Below are 18865 nucleotides of genomic sequence, written 5' to 3' on the forward strand. Positions count from 1 at the left end.
GGAAAATGTAAAATCTTGTTAACGCAATTATTTTTATTTTGTTTTAAAACCCAAGTAACCTCAATAAACTCAAATTATTTCAGCTGTTAAGCCTCTTTCTTTGAATTGACTTCTAGAACACGCCCCCCGCAATCCCCCATTCGGCCCGTATCAGCCAGGCCCATGGGATGCTGCAGTCAGGCGTCAATCCGCCTCGCCTTGCCTCAGCTCCCTCTGCAGTCCAGAGAATGTGAGGAAAAGCAGGTTTGCTTGTTTCCCCAGTAAATGCTTCCAAAGACATTCACTGAATTTAATTTAAAAAAGAAATGTTAAAAATGCCAAACAAACTCCAGGAAGCTGAATCCTGTTCCTTTTAGGAGTTCTTTTTCCCCCCTCGCTGAACTATGTTTTGTTTGGCTGACTTGGGCTGACTAAATTAATTTTACTTTCAGGCATTTGGTTGAGCTAGCAAATCAGAAAAAAAATATTTGCAGAGCTCTACTCGGAAAATAATTTCACAGCTTAAGAGAACACCTTGAAATTGAAATTATATACATAAACATGTACCTGTGGTACTTTAACCAAAAAATATATTATTCACAAAGAATACACATTTTTCAGGAAACCACATAAACCTGGAAATGAAGAGTATTTCATATAAATATGGAAAATGTTTAGATTGTAAAAATTGTAAAGAAACATACATACAAAGAACATACATTCAGCTTATAATAAATACATAAACTGCATTTGAATCCTCACCCAAACATCTACATACCAAAAGCAAACCTAAGGAGTTTTGAGAAATTTGGCAGGACTTTGTAACACTGATTGCAGTAAAAATTGGGAACAAACAGTCTCTGCCCTTCCATTTTCCTTGGTATCTCCATGTGCTACCAGTGCTGAAAGCTCTGATAAAATCTCTTCCTACTACAATCAACAATAGGGGAAAGGATTGTGTCACATCTTTGTCACTGCAGTGTGCTGTTGGGCAGGTTTTGGTGGGTCAGCCGATAGACAGCAGGCTCTGGAAGGCCTCTTCAGGGCCTGCCTGCTCCAGAAAAGTTCAGGCCAGGCTTCACACACTTCATCCTTCAGTATTTTTTTTATTTTTTAAGTTCTCTTGACCTCTTTATAGTTGAAATTACTTCTGTCTCCATGAGATTGGATTGTCTGTAGACCAGACATACTTTTTACCCCACCCCTTTTAAAAGAGGGAGAAATAAATTTTCTGACATAGAAGGAAAGTATCCTCTCCAAAAGATGCCCCTAATGCATTCTGCACTGGGGCTTCCCCTAAATTAAAATGTGTTATTAAAGCATCTAGAGGATTAATATGGAAGGACTCTATCTGCATAGGAGTGAAAAGGAATGAAGCTGGTGGCTACTTGAGACAAGTTCACACAAGATTGTGTGGCAGCTCTGGAGATCACTCCCCAAAACAATCTAATGGCGTTTCTGAGAGACATCAACAAGAAAGAATGGGGAGAAGACAGAAGGACTGTGTGAACACATAGCATTTGGGAAGATAAACAGATGGTCACAGACAAACCAGAGCATTAACATATTCAGATCTTTGTGAACTCTTTCCCACCCAAGTCACCAAAACCCCACACAACCTGGACAGTTCATCCTTACACAGACTGAGGTGTATTTGGCGCTGTTGTGGTTCCACAGGCATGTGTCTGCAGCAGCACCCAGGTGGGAATGCCAAGTGCCAAGGACAGAATGCTGATGCAGTGCCAGCGAACACTTGTTCCACACAGGCTTCCCCTGGCATGCATCACTGCCTTTGAATGCTGGAGATGGTGGACAGGGAGCTGGCACAAGTGTGTCAGCTTTGGTTTCAGCTGTTCTCATGCTCTTAGGCACACCACACCTTTTAAAGGGGTTAAAGTTTGTATCTTATGATTTAAGAAAGCATCATGAGCATGTGACTGACCATAAGAGAAAGGCTATGCCATAAGATACAATCATAGATCAGCTGTGAACATCTTTCTGTTCTGTCTTTGAAAACCTTGGAACAACACAAGGCACAAAAGCCACAGTTCTACCTGTCAAAAGTCTCAGAGGGAGAGGGTGGTAGGAATGAAAGATTATAGTCTTGCACTGAGGCAAGGGACATTCAGTAAGAATTTCACTATAGTGTAAGTCAGGAACTCAAGTACAGCTGCCAGACTGGCCTTGCAAAAACCAGACCGTATCTAACAAGCTTTGTACTTTCTCTAAGAGAGGAGAAAAACATGGTTTCGCAAAATGTGCTAATAAATTCCTGCTCATTATTTCAATCCTGATCAGCTTTTAGATGAGGTCAGTAAAACCCAGAGAGAGAGTGAGCAGCACAAAAGCACACTTGAGCCCACTTGTCCTGCACAAATGTCTACCAGCTGGAAAGCTGTCACACTGAATTTCAATGAAACTGAGGGGACAATTACAAAGAATGTACACATATATATAAATGTTGTCTCTGCTACAGTTCAGCTGAGTGACAGAAACTTGCTCAAACATGTGACACAGCTGTATGTCTGCCTCCTTAGACCTAAAAATACATTAATTATTTTTAAAAATGGCATTAAAGCCCATAAATTGTTTAAGGCAGCTTTGAAAAATATTTGCTATCTTCAATTAATCCAATGCCAGGAAGCATCAGCCAGATCTCAAATCCATATAGTCTTTTAGAAATTAAAGACATAAATCATCATCATCATCATGCGCCTTTGCTTGGAGTGATTTGTTCAGCATGTATAAGGAGATAATCTGTAATTTGGTGCTTAAGTCAAGCCAATAAATTCTCTTTAGAGAATTTTTGCATCTTTCTCAGACAGTGCCATCTGGTTTGAAACCTGATTTCTATAAATCAAATTTGACTTCTAACGTTTAAAAAGCTTGAAAGCCATGTGAAGTCAAGAATTTTTTGACAGTTCAGCAGCTGAGAGATCATCTGATAGAATAAATTACTATAAAGATTAATTACCCATTGACAGAGATCTGAAGTAGAGAGGAAATTAATCAGAAAGGTAATTTCTGCACCGCTTCTGAAAGAAAAAAGCCACCTCATTTCTCCTCTCAGTGGGAGGGGAGCTCATTTCCAGAGATCTCCCCTTCACAGCAGTGGCAGACGTGGGGGTCTTTCTAGTTGGTGCCTGTGCTTTCAAATTGAAACAAGTATCTCCACACCCTCAAGGGATTTTTGAGATCATAATTTCACAAGGGCCAAGTTAAAACCCTGTTCTGACCATTTCTAACTTTGTGTGCTAAGAAATGCAAATTAGATTTTTTTTTTTTTATCTGGTATAGGTATTGCTTAATGTAAGAGTATTTGATTTTGGAAATATTGTCTTCTTAATACACTTCTCTCCCTCTGTGCAATGAAAATGTTATAGTCATCCTCTTTCTTATCTCTGCTCTCACAGACAAACAATCCCAGATAATTTTATTTATCTCTGTAGCAACTAATTTATTCTGCATCACTTGGCTATCAGATCTGATCTTCCTGCAGTTTTTCAGAACAGATATTCCATCATATATGCATCAATTCACAAGGGATGGTTTTGGTGGTGATTCTCACTGGACAAAGGAGCAATATCTATCAATAATTTGAATTATGCTTTTCTGTTTCTCATGTGTGAGACAGGCATCCCATCTTAGAGCACTCTGCCATTCCCTCCTAGTGTAAGTGTATGGAGTCTTCAACAGCAGCAGTAAAATATTTCATTTGCCAGCAACTTCCACAGCTCAGATTTCTCTTTCAGCCTTGTAATGAGACTTTCAGGTCTCAGAGGGGTAGATCTGGAGTACTCTTCAACCTATCTCATGGTTTTAAAGGAAACTTACTCTCTGGAGGAACAGCATAGTGATAGCAAGACTTGATTCCATGGTTAAGCCTATTTTATAAATAAAAGGGACCACAACACAGGTTTGGCTCAAGTAATTCATGCTGTTTGTTTGCTAGCACACTACCTGATCTGTGCCAACTCTCCCAGGCAAGGACTGCAAATTTTCTAGGTGTATTACAGCCCAGGGGCTGTTTCCAGTAGACAGTATGGAAAAGGCCATCCATGTTTTGGGAGGCAAGAGTATTTATCCATACAAGTGTGACTATACAATGCTACTTGCCTTCCAACAAAGCAAGCTGCTGCTCTGTTTTATTTAGCTGTTAGGGGTAGCCAGTGACTCCAGGAGATCCTCCAGTCCTGCTCATCCTGGATCTAGGAAGCAGCATGCCTCTGACCATGCTGAGTGTCCTTAAAGACAGCCTTGAAGGATAAGCACCCCCATTCCTTCTGGATTAAATACACCCACTCAGCAGGCTCTTAGACTCTGCTCCTTGTTACTGAACCCCCATTTGTCTTATCTCAAAGAGTCAGCAGGAGAACATACATGCAGTGCTAGTGGGCAGCATATTCAAAATAAATAGCTATTTACTTCATCCACCTCTGGAAATACAGAAACACAGAAGAAAATACTATATTGCCTGGATTAAGTGTATTACATCTCTCAAGACCATGTAGACCCCACCTAGTTACAATACCATTTTCTTGTCTGTGGACTGGGTTATAGCCTGCCTTCCTATAGATCCTTCCTCTCTCTTCTGTTCCCTGGCATGAGTTTCCAGTTTCTTAGGAATTCTCTACAATGATTCTGCCCTTCCTGACCTGTGAACCTTCTCTGAGCGGAGCAGAAACTTTGGATGGTTACCCTGAAGACTGTCCCTGCACAACTGTCAGACTTTCATAGAACCTGTGGCAGCACCCAGAACTCAGTAACTCTTCTGCCCCTCTGCAGCAGACTATATAAAGGTAGTGAAACAAGTAGAAGATCAATTAGTATCTACAGAAGATAAGTCCTTCTGTGTTACTCAGGTCCTCTCTCAGACTTCCTGTACTGCTACCATTGGTTACAAGACTGTGACTCTGACAGTACTACATACTTGGATAGGAGCAAACAGCCTAGCTGCTCAATGCTAGCCAGTGTGTAGACTCATGCTCTACCTCTGTAGGCTGGCTTTCTAATTCTTACATCTGAAAGGCCTGGTATTTGTTCATTGCAGATAGTTTTTCATTGAGTAGCAGAAGACACTTCTGTCCCAAGCTCAGAAGTAGAGTAACAAGGAGTTCTTGGTGGACATTTGAGTCTGAGGTTCATTTCTACCTGTTCTTCGTTAGAACTGAGACTCTATCAGTTTGCAGTGCAAGTACCTCACATGCTTGCTGAGCAACTTTGGTGATAATTGTGTGTTAGATATGTGGCTTTATTTAGAAAATCTCAGTGGCATTTACATGGTTCTGTTTCACAGCATTTACTGGATGTCAGGTGTGTTTCATGACAATTTTATTACCCTAGCTGTGGAAAACCTCAGCCTCCCAGACATGGAAAACAATGCAGCTCATTGTATTCTGTGAGACAGCACACTGTATTTCACTGGATTAAGAGTAACTGTGGTGGAACCAAGTTTCCAATACAGTATCTCGAATGCAGCTGTGGACTAAATCTTGTTCTTATTTTTGATGCCTGCAACAGTGCATGGATGAAGAGAATATATGCTAAATTGTTAATTTTTAACTATGTGTTGTAGTCAAGTAATTGTTAAGGAAAATACTTGAGATAGAAAAGTATTTTCTGTACAGTTCTGACCTATAAGAGAAAAGATCTGAAATCCTTGTTTCAATTCAGTCACATTGCCTATAGCAAGGTGAGAATGTTACCTAAAGAATTAAAGTAAGAGACAAAATAAGACAGGAGTGTAGTGTTTTGCAAAGGGGTAATATAGTATTCAAACTATATTGAAAAAGCTGAACTTCGCAGTCATTTTTTCATGACCCAAACATGAGTTAGGAAAAGCAATCACTTTCCCATCAGTTACCACACTTATGAAATGATGGAATTTTCCATTATTTCATAACCTGCAGTGCTGTGATTTCTCCGTCTGATTAAGAACTGCAGCCAGCTGATAATGGAAATAAATCTGCCAGCCCATATGGTGGAAAATTTCAAGCAACAATAGTACCTCTAGTCTAAAAAGTACCCTGTGATGTAGCTTTGACAAGAGAATGTTTATTTTATAAAAGAACTTCACTTTATACCATTAACAGGACTAAGAATCCTTTAGAACTGATGATGCTTTGTAGTCTGATATAAGTGTGTGGCAATGTGGGCAATTTATCATGCTACTGGTCATGGTAAACAGCAAGATTAAGAAATAATTAATCTGAAGCACACTTAGGCTAATGACAGGCTAGCACTACCTCACTAGAACTTAATCGGCTGTCTTTTCTGATGTGTGATCCATTCACCTCTCACTTTTTTCTTTCCATGACCACATCTGCTTAGTTCTTTTTCCATTATGAGATTTTCAGAAAGCATGTTCCTCTCAGCACAGACACTGGTCCCTACAGTCTAGGGTTCCTGGCTGTTACCTGTCTGGCCTGTGTAACTTTTTCACATTTAGGAAAGTGCCTTATCAACAGCAAACAACGACTCATAACAATAGTGAAGATAAGAAAAAACAAACAAACAAAAAAAGGCTTTCAGTCTGATTTCTGTGTCTACACCTCCATCACCTCACTGTTTCTTCAACTTGTTCATAATGGACTTTCTCATGCAATTCTAAGGAATTTCTTTTGATTAAGGCTCAATCTGATTTCTTCATGAAAGGTTTATATTGGTGCCCTTTTGCCTCTTCTCCATATCATAGTCTTGAGTACATCTTGCCACTTCCTTCTTGTACTTCCCATCAAAGTACAGCACTTAGAAATTTCTTGCTCACAAGTCAGCTGCTGAGCGCATTCCTCAAAAATTGCCTTCCTGACTAGTTTAAAATGTACCTACATTTGCAGTGATGCATTTAGTTCCACATAAATTAGTCACTTTGAAAAGTTTTTATTCCTGTTTGATTCTGTAATATAATTCAATAGGGCAAAACATAAACTCTCTTTGTCTTGCCACCTCTCCCTGCTGTCTTCGCCTTCTAGCAACAAATACAGAGCTGCGTCTGTGAAACCCATGTTATTTCTCTCAGTCCTCCTCATCTTGGTGGTGGGGCCCAGCATTTTCTTCTTTCTGAGTGACAGTGCTGAATGTAACATTATTTTCCTCCTGAGTGCATTTGAGTGAGTTCTGCTGAACTGAACCCAAGTCTTACAGGTTTCGCTCCTGCTCATATTCTCAAAGTTCTGTTGATCTCTCTGGAGCTCCGTCGTGTGCACTGGGGCTCAATCCATACAAGACTGATGAATGCCCAAGGTGCAGACATTAGTTAATTGCCTTCTGCTATGAGGAAACTCAGAGCAAGGCACAGCAGCAGTGCACCTGCTGCTTTATACTTGAAATCATCTAAGTGATGAGAGTCTCACAGGAATTAAGTAGTCGAGGATGCCATTTGTTTATCTACATTGACTACAGGCGATGTGAAGTGAGAGGTGCGGATTTCCAAAACCACACTGATAGTGTTCAGTTAGGATCCTAGCTGCTTTCAGGTTTCTCTGAGATTAGTAGATCTGAGGTGACATGAAGCAGCCTCTAGCCATGTTTCATGCTCTCTCTCTCTCTCTCTCCTCTCTCCACTTACCACTACAATAGCTTACACTTGGTCTCATCCCAGTTCCGTGCCTAGTTTAGTGTGGTGAGGGAGGGTCTACTGCTTGTATCCAGCAGATTTTCAAAACATACAACTTGAATGAACAAGACCAAATCAAAGGGAACTATTCCCTGAGGAGGGGAAGTGGAGAGGGAGGGGCTGATCTCTTCTTCTGGCTATCCAGAGACAGGTCACCTGGGAATGCTTCAAAGCTGTGAGAGGGGAGGATTAGACAGGACATCAGAAGAATATGCAGTGGAACAGAAAAGAAAGTGGTCAAACACTGAACAGGATTCCTTGAGAGGTGCTGGATGCTCCAAGCCTGTCAGTGCTTAAGAGGCATTTGCAGAATGCCCTCAATAACATGTTTTAACTTTTGGTAGCCCTGAAGTCATCAGGCACCAGGATTAGATGATCATTCTGTTCTGTTCTGATCTGCTATACTATTCATTTGTGTAAGCAGTATGCCAGCTCTCAGCAGTGAGGAAACAAGAGCACACCAATACAATAATATATATGTAAACCCTGTTAATCTTTGTATTTTTAATCTCCATTTGTTTCTATGAAGGTATTTGATAAAATTCAGAGCAAATACGCTGCTTTGGACTCCTGCATTGTGGTAGTATTGAGATTCACTCTACTGCATCAATTTGCATGAAGAATCCCTTAAGAATTACATATGGGAGGAGGGTTTTTTAAATGGTTTAAAAATACAGACATTTAAGCAAATAGGCAGATATGTACTGGAAAAATTCTAGAAGTGAAGATCTGAAAAAATTATCCCTTGGAATCCTGGCACCAGAACCAGTGTTTCTCAAGTAAGTCCTGCTGTATCTTTCTGAAAGGACCATGCTAAGCTGAGATAGTTGGTACCTTTCCTCCTCTTCTTTTTTTAATTGGCCTTTTTCATTTCTGTTGTACTTGTCAAAGAAAGCACTTAATGTGCAAATAGTCGTTAAGAATTACTGTAGGGTTGTTAGTGAGTCACACTGTTCTTCAAGACTTTTTTCTTCTACGATACAGCACTGAAACATCTTTTTTTTCTTTTTCTTTCCCACAGAAAGAGACACACAAATAAAGACAAATTTTTATGTGCTGCAGAACTCTAAGTTTACAGAAGAAAAAACGATACCTATTAATCTGCATGAAGCCCAAAATACAATTCTGGGTATCAAAATCAAATTCTAAAGGGATATTGATAGATGTAGTACTTACCAAAATAAGTCCCGAGATTAATGAGGATGTGCCTGTCAGGGCAACATAGAACTTGGGGGTTAATGTGTTCAAAAACATACTCACTGAAAAAGAAAAGAGAGGACACCATGAGTACAAGAGCAGAACATGTTCTCCACGTGTCCCTTTCTCCTCCCAGCTGCAGGTAAGTTATTACCTTAGCTTTGATAAAAAAGACAGTTAAAATAACATTCTGTTCTGTCTGCCTAACATGCAATAAAGTAGAGCATTAGACTGCCACATGCAGAATTTTGTTTTCACAACCAAGTCAATCACAAGGCATTGGCAAACAGTTGCACACATATCTGGGACTTTCCTGTTTCAGTCAGTGCTCCACTGACACAGAGTTTAGGATTCCCCACGATATATGGAAAATATTTTATTATATGCCCTTTGCTACTCTATTGCAGTTAGAAATCTTGGAAGTCTATCTCAATGTCCTGCATCGAAAATTGTATCAATATCTTGTAGATCTTGATCACATTTTTTTAAGCTTTTTACTTCTCACTACCTTGGTTCCTCAAAGTAGAAGATAACAGCATTTCCCTAATTCTTTCTACTGCTCCAAAGTTGGCGAACCACTCAGTATTACAGCAGTGAGTAGGTGAGTAGAAGATGACCTAACTCGCTTTCTGTTAGTAAGGGGTGAAATCATGATAGTTGTCCAGATTATCTGAATCTGAAGTCAGACAAGCAATTCCATCTGTATGGGCTTCTGGAAATCCAAAGGGCTTTTCTAGTCAATATCCCATCTTGAAAGCTGCTGAGAAAATCCTCCGGTAGTCATGCTCATCTGCCATAGAAAATCTCTATGGCTGGCCTTAGGAGAATAAAATATTCTAGGTTTTTGATGACTCTACAGAAGCTACCAGAGAGAACTGGAGTTCTACTGAATTCTAGATGTTTAAAGAAAATGCAACTTGCCCTCACTTCCATCTTCCACAAATTAAAACATTCCCTATTAAACCACATTAAGGGTTAGAATACCCTCTGTAAACAACCCTACTGGTCTCAACCAGTGCCAAAGAATTTCTCATACACATATACATTTATGTATGTACACACACATATATTTCTATATGCACATGTATCCAGGACTAGGGAAGGAACTGACAATAAATTTAAAAGGCCTGTAGCAGAGTACTAGTCATAAAAAAAACATTGATAAAAGACCTGGATATGTAGGTGTGAGGCCCTCAGTTAATTCTGTTCTCTTTAGAAATAACACCTAGCAGAAATTAAATAACATGAAGTCAAAAAATGAAGAGGAGACAACAACAGCAGAATACAAACCATCAAACATATGGTTTCCTTTCCATGATCAGTTAAAAAAATTTGTTTTGCAGAAATGCATCATTAAAAGAGATTAAACCCCTGCAATGCAGCTCCTTTTTTGGGTGTTAGCTGCTTATTTTCTATGTTGTTTCTTTTCATGAAGAAGCCATAAAGTGTTAAAATGGAAATGTCCTTTCCTAGTCCACTGGAGTGGCATTAAGCACCAGGATGATACAGTAAAGAATAAATCTAGTGGTTTTTAATGCCATCGTACATTTTCTTTCCCAAATGCGTTAGATGCCAGATTCTCAGCTAGCGTAAATCAGCATCACATCCTCAAAACTGCTGTGTGCAAGACAGCTGCACTGTATCAGTCATTCCTCTTTTCCTTCCTTTCCTGTCCTGTTCAATAAAAGCAGACTTTGAAGTAGTAGTCCCTGCTTTCTTCAGCCACAGCACCTACTAAGTAGGAAAAGGAATGGAGCGACTGAAACAGCTTTGGCTTCACCAACTACCCTGAGTCTTTTAGAAGAAACATTCCTCATTTTGGAATGCAAATGTAAGCCAGAGACATACTCTAAGTATGTCACTGGGGAAATTTCAGACTGCCAGTGAAACTACTTCCTTTGCTCAGGTCAGGATATGCAGGATATGCCTGAGAGAGAATATGCTACCGTGGGATATAGATGCCTGTGTTCCACCTTGTAACATAGTGCTACTGCAGTGCCAACACTAACATGAAAGGACAGGCAGCAAGAGACTTTACAGAGGAACTTTCTCTTCCACCCTCCCACCACAGCTTCACAGCTTATGGAATACTGGAATTTTTTCTATTTAAAGTTCCCATTACCCTGGAGGTAATTTGAATTCCAAAGCTGTAAGCCATCTAAGTCTACTGTGAAGATTCCACATGAGCATATCCATTGAATAGTGAAATTACTGACTTCCATCCATAAAAATTGTTTTGGGAAATAAATCCCCACTTGGAAGAGTCCTTTCAACAAATTAGTTCTATGGAGCTCATCAGTGGCGCAGATCGAATGAGGCTCATAGGAAATGCTATTACCTTTCCTCTGTCACCACTCTTTTACAAGCAATGTATACTGGTTTATAGAGAAACTCTAAGATGTGAATGGAGATTGGATTTTATTTATCTATAATTTCCACAAGTGTTACTGCTTTCTTTGCCTGCACATATACTGGTGCTCGTTTATTTTCCTTACTACAGGCTGCTGCAGTTCTTCACTTTTACAGCTTAGTCACAGGAACTCACAAGGTGAACAGATATGATGTTGGATGCTTTTAGATTTTATGGGCCAGATTCCCAAATAACTGAAATAAGTTAGTAGATTTGATACACGTGCACTCAAATGACTGGAGTTGTGTATCTGGACTGCATCTCTCTAATCCTTTGGCCATGCTTTTTCCCGCTCATTAAATATAAAAATCTTCTACTTCATTATGAAAAGTATCATGTTTGGCCAATTATTAGCTACTCTCCCAGTTCCTTTGTCTCCATAAATATTATTAACAATAGGAAATACTTTCTAATAAGAAACATATCTCCAAAGCAGTAAAACTAAGCATGTGTGGTCTGACTATTTTTATTCTCAAGTCAATGAGAATTCAGTCACTGTTTTAGTGGAAACTACATCAAGGCCTAGTTCTCATAATACTTAACCTCAAGAGTAAAAATCAATCCCCTTTTGCATTGTAAGATATATATATATATATATATATCTCACTATCCAAAAGGGAGCATTTCTTTACAGTCAGCATTCTGACACTGAAGAAATCACTATCATATCCAACGTCTCCATCCCCCCATGGAATCAGGGTTCCTGAACATGTTGCAGTAACTTAGAGCCATTAGATAAAGCTACCTGTCCATCTGCCTAAATTTGGATAGCAGTATTTTTCATCTGTATTTCCATTTGATGATGTAGCAGGATTGAGGAGCAGAGAGAGATTTATGAGAAATGTGAGCTGAAGACAATAGCAGATGACTGCAGAATAAAGAAGCCAGGTATAATTACCCGCAAAAGGTAGTACTGTATGTAATTTCTTCTGAATTCTGGTGTATGATTAATCATTTCTGTTCACAAAGGGAAGATACTGCAGCTATTCAGTTAAGAATATCATCTCTTGCCTGTAACTTGGTAGGACTTAAGAAGGGCAAGTAATGAGTATCTAGAGAAAAGAAAAATCGCCTGGTGTTCCTAAACTGGCAACTTGTTTGAAATTACTGTCAAATCTCAATTATTTGCACAGGCTTTTGACACTGAATGATCTATTTCAGGTGTGTTAGTACAGTTTGTTTTGTATTTTTTAAGCAAAACCAGCATGACCTATAAATTCTGTCTAAAAAAAGCCAAACATATCTACTTACCAGAGACTCCTGGCCTTACAAATATCCATCCCCTCTTTCTCCCCTTCACTTTATTGTTTTAATTTTAATAGTACTTGAGACATCCAGAATAAGGCATATTTACATTTTCAGAAGTGCCTAAGTTACACTGGTAAGTCATTTCATCCTTCTGTGTGCTGTCTGGGGAAGGACTGTTAACTGTGCGTGCTCACAGAGATGAATTTACACCCTATTCAGTTCACAGCGGAGAAGTTACAAAAGTCACATCTAAAATTCCCAGTTGAGACTAATCGGAAAAGGCGATTGAAATGTTTTTGAAAGCAGATGCTATATTATATTATTAATTTCCTGTTTTCCTGTTTATATTACTCATTTCCAATATTTGTGATTCATTCTGAACCTGGGAATAAACACAAGAGGAAAATCCAGGTATTTTTCAAGTAACAAAATCCTTGAAATATGCAAAATGTTTCACTCAAGACCATAAAAAAACACTGTTGCTTTATAAATTTCTTCAAAGTCTTCAGGCATTCAGAATTCAAGCATGTGAGGAACCACAGTAGAAAATACTAGAGCTGAACTGCTAAAAGTATCATATTAACTGCTGCATCAGTTAATTACATTAGAAGGTCACTAGGGGAGGGAGCACTGCAAACTACCAACTATTCCCACATGCAGATCTACGAGAATGACAGCCTCATTACCTACTTCTCAATGTGAGGTGATATAAGTGTACAGAAAGGTGCAAATAAAAAATTAGTAACAATGTAACAAATCATATAAACAAACAGATCAAGCAAAGATGGGACCGCACCATTTATGGTGCCTCGTTGTTATGTCGAAATGCAGGTAAAATTATACATATCTCAATAACCTTTTTAAAAATATTACGCATAAATAAATTATATAAAAATTAACTTAAAAATAAATAAAAAATATAATTGGGTACAGTAGTTAATGTTGTAAGAGCAAACTGCCAGAAAACATAAAATTTATAATCACAGAGCCCTTCTAGTGCATTACCAGTCCTTAAGTCAACATGGCTATATTTGTGTTACTAAGAAATTCTACTGCACTTTCTGTCTCTGCCCTCCATAATATTTGCTTCCTATGCAGACTGATGCAAACTCTTTTAACACCAGTGACAAGAGCTCCAAGTCCCTTAGACAGGCAACAAGCTAAGAAACCTATTGCTGGAGACCTTCGACACACCAATTTAATTTCTTTTCACTGCAACCATCCATTCAGGCTGCTGTTCCAACACAGTGTAGAATACAGGGCAGTGATTGGCTTGTTTCACAGCGACCTCTGCTTGGATTAATGAAGCTCCTCAATTCAAAGTTTTAGCAGCAATGATGAACTCGTCTAACAAAGTGTCAGCAAAGAGGGCAAAATTAAGTTCAATAAACTTCTTTTACTAAGTGTATAAACTTTCCCTCTCTGAGTATGAAGCGCTGCATCCTCTTGAGTTTAATTGAACTGTTTGTACATAAACTTTCTGAACTCTCAACTCCTCCCTCATAAGAATGTTGCCTATAATATACTTTTGGGAAAACGCACTAGGGTCAGACTGAAGTACACATAATATACTATTATGGTCTCCAGCTAAATATAATAATACAAAATATAAACCCCATCAGATTTCAAGCTAGGACAGAGTATTGTCTTAGAAAACAAAATCACTTTTACCAATTACCAGGATTTTCCCTAGGAAGCAACTAAGATTGTTTTAACTTTTTCAAACTTTTAAAAGAAATTTTTAAATTTCAACTTTTTAAAGAAGAAGTAACCATTCAAAAGCTTCAGAATGCTGCAGAGAGATTTTCCATTTACTTGTTGCAGATGCTGTGCAGCTTCCTTCGGTAAGGCATTTTGTCTAGATCTGTTTTCAAAACTTAAAAAAAATTTCTCAGCTGTAAACAGACATGTGGCCATTCCAGACAGAAACAGCTGGTGTCTCATCTGTGCACAAGGAGATCCAGATGCCCACTCACTTTGTTCAACCACCCAGTCCCATCCTAAAGGCATGCGGCTGAATGAGAATCACATTCAGAAGCCTGGAGCCTATGCTAAGAGGCCAGGTGAGAGAAGGTGGTGATGTACCAGAAACCTCCTGTTACTTCAACTCTGATTAACTACATTGTTATGCATAATCAGAGTTCTGTCCACACAGGTATTTCGAATTAGTGAAATAAAACTTTCTGGACTGAAGACCACCACACTCTCTCTTCCACATTTCCACATCTTAAATGCAGGCTTTCCCTTTCAATAGAATAACACAATAAAAAGGGAAAGTGAGTAGGGACAGTCTTCTGGATAAAAATTTGGTATGATGGGAGAGGCTTTTGGCCACAAAGCACAGCCCAAAGAGAAGAAAGAGCAGATGGTAGTAAGCACAGGACCAGTTACATGTCAAAAACTGCCAGGTTCACTTACTTATAACTGAAAAATAGAGAGTTTTGAAAATGTCAACTAACATTCTTTCCAATTTGCAACGCAACTGCCCACTGAGCAAATTATATGCAGCACAGAAAACTGAAACAAATCTTACTAAATACAGTCCATCTTTTCCCAAAAAAATGCTGCCTGAGGATTACAAACAAATTTGATTTAATCATTCTTCCAAACATGCTAACATGTTAAGTATCTGAAGCCCGAAGTGACACAATGATCTGTGCTGCCTTGCTTTTCAACACCAAGTCTATATTCATTCCTGTTACGATATCCGAAAGTTACTGGGTCAATCAAAACTCTTGTCTCACTCCTAGCAGGAATTAGTCTCTGCTGGCTATGGAGCTTTTGGGACTTAGACAAATATACTGCATCCTTCAGAGTGCATTAGCCATTCAGCCTATTACAATAAGTTTGCTCATCCCCACTGTGAATTGTATACAGGGAGATGTAACTGATAAGAGATAAGAACCAACACAGAGTTGAGAGCAGAAGAGCATACAAGTACATCAAGGAAACCAGATCTGTGAGACAAAAAAGCACCTAAGACCCTACTGTAACTTGGGAAAGGAAAAAGAAAAGAAAACCAGGTTAGAGGTAGGCTAGTAAAATACAGAGATGAGCTAAAAGAAAATTTAAAAATGGAACGGCAATAAAAATTATCACGCGTAGAAAGAGGATGAAGAGGCAAGAACGGCAAAAGTAAAAAAAAGACACAAGAAATGTCACAGGCAACATGAATGTAAACAACGGCTATTTTTACTTCAGCAAGAGATGCTTTGCATGTCAGAAGTACCTTTTCACTGGGAGAAATAAGACTGCCAACAATAACAGCTTTGGTCATTTGGGAAGAGACGGTGTCCAGAAGTGATTCTTTGCTATCAAATACACCCCAAAGCATTTTCTCACAAACTATTAAACCCTTAACAAAAGGTGCAACTAAAGGTTCCCATTCCCAGCTATATTTTCCAAGAATGTCCCGCTATGGGCAACAGTTGCACTGTCTCAGGAACAGAGAAGTTAGACATACAGGCAGAAGATGCACTCTAACTATACCTACCCCAAGGAAAACATTCTCTCTTGGGAGTCTAAATACTAAAGCCAACTTAGTATAACTAGACCTAAGCACAGTATTTTGCTATTCCACTTGTCTGAGATCATGAACTCCCTACCTTGTAGATCTGGGGAGACTAAAAATAGGAAGAAAAGAAGATCAACTTTCCCAAATGCAAGCCACTATTATAATGCAAATTTTCTGTCTCATGGTTGCCCCTGCCAAGGGACAGGGACATTTGCTCTTGCTTTTACAATGCAGTGGCGACATGAGTTAATTACACAGCTTCTGTTAATTGCAGAGCATGTGGCATGAACACCAAGATTTGCTAATAGTTGGCAGCAGAAACCCTTCTAAAAAACCTTGCCCATTCCCTCCACCCAAACCAACAAAACCCCCACAGCATTTCCATTTAAAGAAAACAAGCGAGAAACCACTTTCTTTGCAGCCCTTAGCTATAGGGTATTGAACTACTGCATTTCTTTATGACCATCACAGAGGCCTAATGCAAAAAGCAGACTCGTGATATTAATAATATACAAATGGAAAGGAAAGACTGGGTCAAATAAGAAATGAGGCACCAAGGAGGAGCAATGACCTGTTGAGTAGAGATATTAATACCTGGATTTTTAGAGTGGATGTATAAAGTCACGTTGTTGCTTGGTTGTCAGTCAAAGCCTCTTGCAACACTTTCAGGTTTAATTCTTTTAAAACCAGGTTGCTTGCAAATTGATTTGAAACACTGTCATTATACACACCTCCCCTGCAGATTTAGTTTCAGGAATCTGAGTCCTTGTCTTAATTTTTACTTCAGCATTGCACTGCATGAGAAAGTGCTCTCCCAGATTTGTGATGGATGTCTTTGTAGGCAGAACCAGTCCAGATACTGGAGGGAACACCTTCACAGTTAGGTTGTGGTTTTCTTTTCTAATCACACCCCTTTTCTAATACCAGCACGTGGATCACTGAGTTACCAAACACAAAAGCAAAGGAAATCCTGATGTGATACACCAACCAAATGAAGATGGATTCCCCAAAGGTCTCTCAGACTGCAGAGTATCACCAGGCAGACACATCTTCTGCCTTCTCTTGGATACACACTTGTGAGAGAAAGCAGAAGTAGGCCAAGAGTATGGCTGTTGCACAGCTTATCAGGTAGATGTTTTGAAATCTTTTAGATCTCCAATTTAGGGTGCACAGCAATTGGGCTCTACTGAAAATCAATAGTAACGTATTTCATTGCAAAAATGTACTTAAACATTGCAAAAATGTACTTTCGTACTGCAACGAAAGATGTTATTTTTCACTCTGCACCCCAAATTGTTCAAAGAAATCCCTATTTCAAGATTACTCTTAACATCAACTAACCATTGATGTAACTAAACTTTATCCAGTTTGGACAAGCGCCCTTTTTGGAGTTAAACACACCTGTTACCTTAACTGCTGATTATTCTGAGGCATTACACAGATTTATGTGGTTTAGCCTTTCAAAGCCGTATTAAAACTAAAGCCAATTACTAAAACTAATTATCTGGAGTCATTTAAGAAAATTAAGGGCTTTTGTTCCAGTACCAGATCAGTACAGCTCTCTCAATGGAAAGGGTATGGAATGCTCTTCTTTCATGCAACACTCAGGGAGGTAACTGCACCATTAAATCTTTTCGATGTTGGTTCATTAGCTGTGTAAAGAATGCCCTAAACTAAAGGTTTGCCACAGTGATTAATTCCAATGCCACAGATAACAAAGGCTAATCTACTCAAGAGAGACAAATCATTCAAAGAGTTTTCACCAGCATGGCACAAAAGAGGAAATATCCAATGGGTTCCCCCTTTACCCAGGAACATCTCTCAGAAGAGCTATTCCCATGCTGAGACAAAAGAGACACATGAACAAAGCACCTTCAGCTGCCCTGCAGCCTCCTTTTGTTCCAGGCAGGATTTGATACACTGTCCATCATTGCTTGCATTCCCAGGCATGCAGCGACAGGACCATGATTTCGGCAACAAACGAAATTGTCTCAGCAATGAAGAAAAGTCAGAAAACTGGGCTGAAATTTGCATATTGACTAATTTTCTTAACTTTTTCTTAACTTCTTTTTAATTCTGAAGAAATATTTTATTCCAGACACTTCAGTCCTAACCTTGGCAGCCTGACTCTATATAGTAAATCTGTTTTGAGAGTTTCTAAGATGCATTTTCTCTTTGCATACAAGAAAGGTGCTTCTTGGAATAGAGGTGACTAGGAAACACTTTCATAATTAGAGCCAGTAACACAATGAAAATTCCCTGGAGATGTACAATAGCTGATATCATTATCCTGTCACTGAAAACTCATCTACTTACAAAATCAATATGGTGTTCGTGCTGTTTTTCTCCCTAGGAAATTTAAACCTATGATAAATTTCTATATGAGGCAGGGGTTTATATTGTTTTTTCCAGTAATTGATGGCCTGGGTAATATGGCACAAAAATAAGAGGAAAATTATTTTTCCATCAAGCGTGATTCATTATTGCTATGTATCTAATAATCAGCTTTCCCCTTCAAAATATTCTTAACACTGCGTGACTCACGCAGTAATTGTTCCAAAAGAAAAAGAAGACAATGCAAGTAGAAAACTTTTACCTCTTTGCCTCCATTTTGGGGTATTTCAAAGAAAGCACAGCAGCAGGTTTGACAAGTACTGTATAATCTCCATTGTCTACCAGTCTCTTGGGATACCCAACACTTATTAAAATGGAAAAGGCTCTAAAGTAACTCTGCAGACAGAACTGCAATCTGCATTCAGGACCTGACTGATGAGGAGACAAACATCAGGGGAGAATTTTGCATAATAAAGTTTTTAAGTAGAATGAGCTCCAGAGAAAAACTTTCTAACCAAATGCAAAGCAAATGATGCAGTGTAGTTTGAGGGAGCACCCCTCTCACACA

The 18865-nt window shown here is 39.0% G+C and overlaps 1 protein-coding gene across 4 annotated transcripts in view; it reads right to left on the reverse strand.

Annotated features, from left to right (window-relative positions):
- ST7 (suppression of tumorigenicity 7) overlaps positions 1-18865 on the reverse strand; it is a 141193-nt gene that overhangs the window by 55420 nt on the left and 66908 nt on the right. For all 4 annotated transcript variants that reach the window (XM_040061972.2, XM_040061971.2, XM_040061973.2 and 1 more), the window contains exon 2: positions 8771-8853. In XM_040061972.2, the coding sequence (XP_039917906.1) occupies positions 8771-8853 (83 nt within the window). The remainder of the gene's footprint in view (positions 1-8770; positions 8854-18865) is intronic.

Source organism: Hirundo rustica, chromosome 4 (genome assembly GCF_015227805.2).
Source record: "Hirundo rustica isolate bHirRus1 chromosome 4, bHirRus1.pri.v3, whole genome shotgun sequence".
Lineage (NCBI taxonomy): Eukaryota > Metazoa > Chordata > Aves > Passeriformes > Hirundinidae > Hirundo > Hirundo rustica.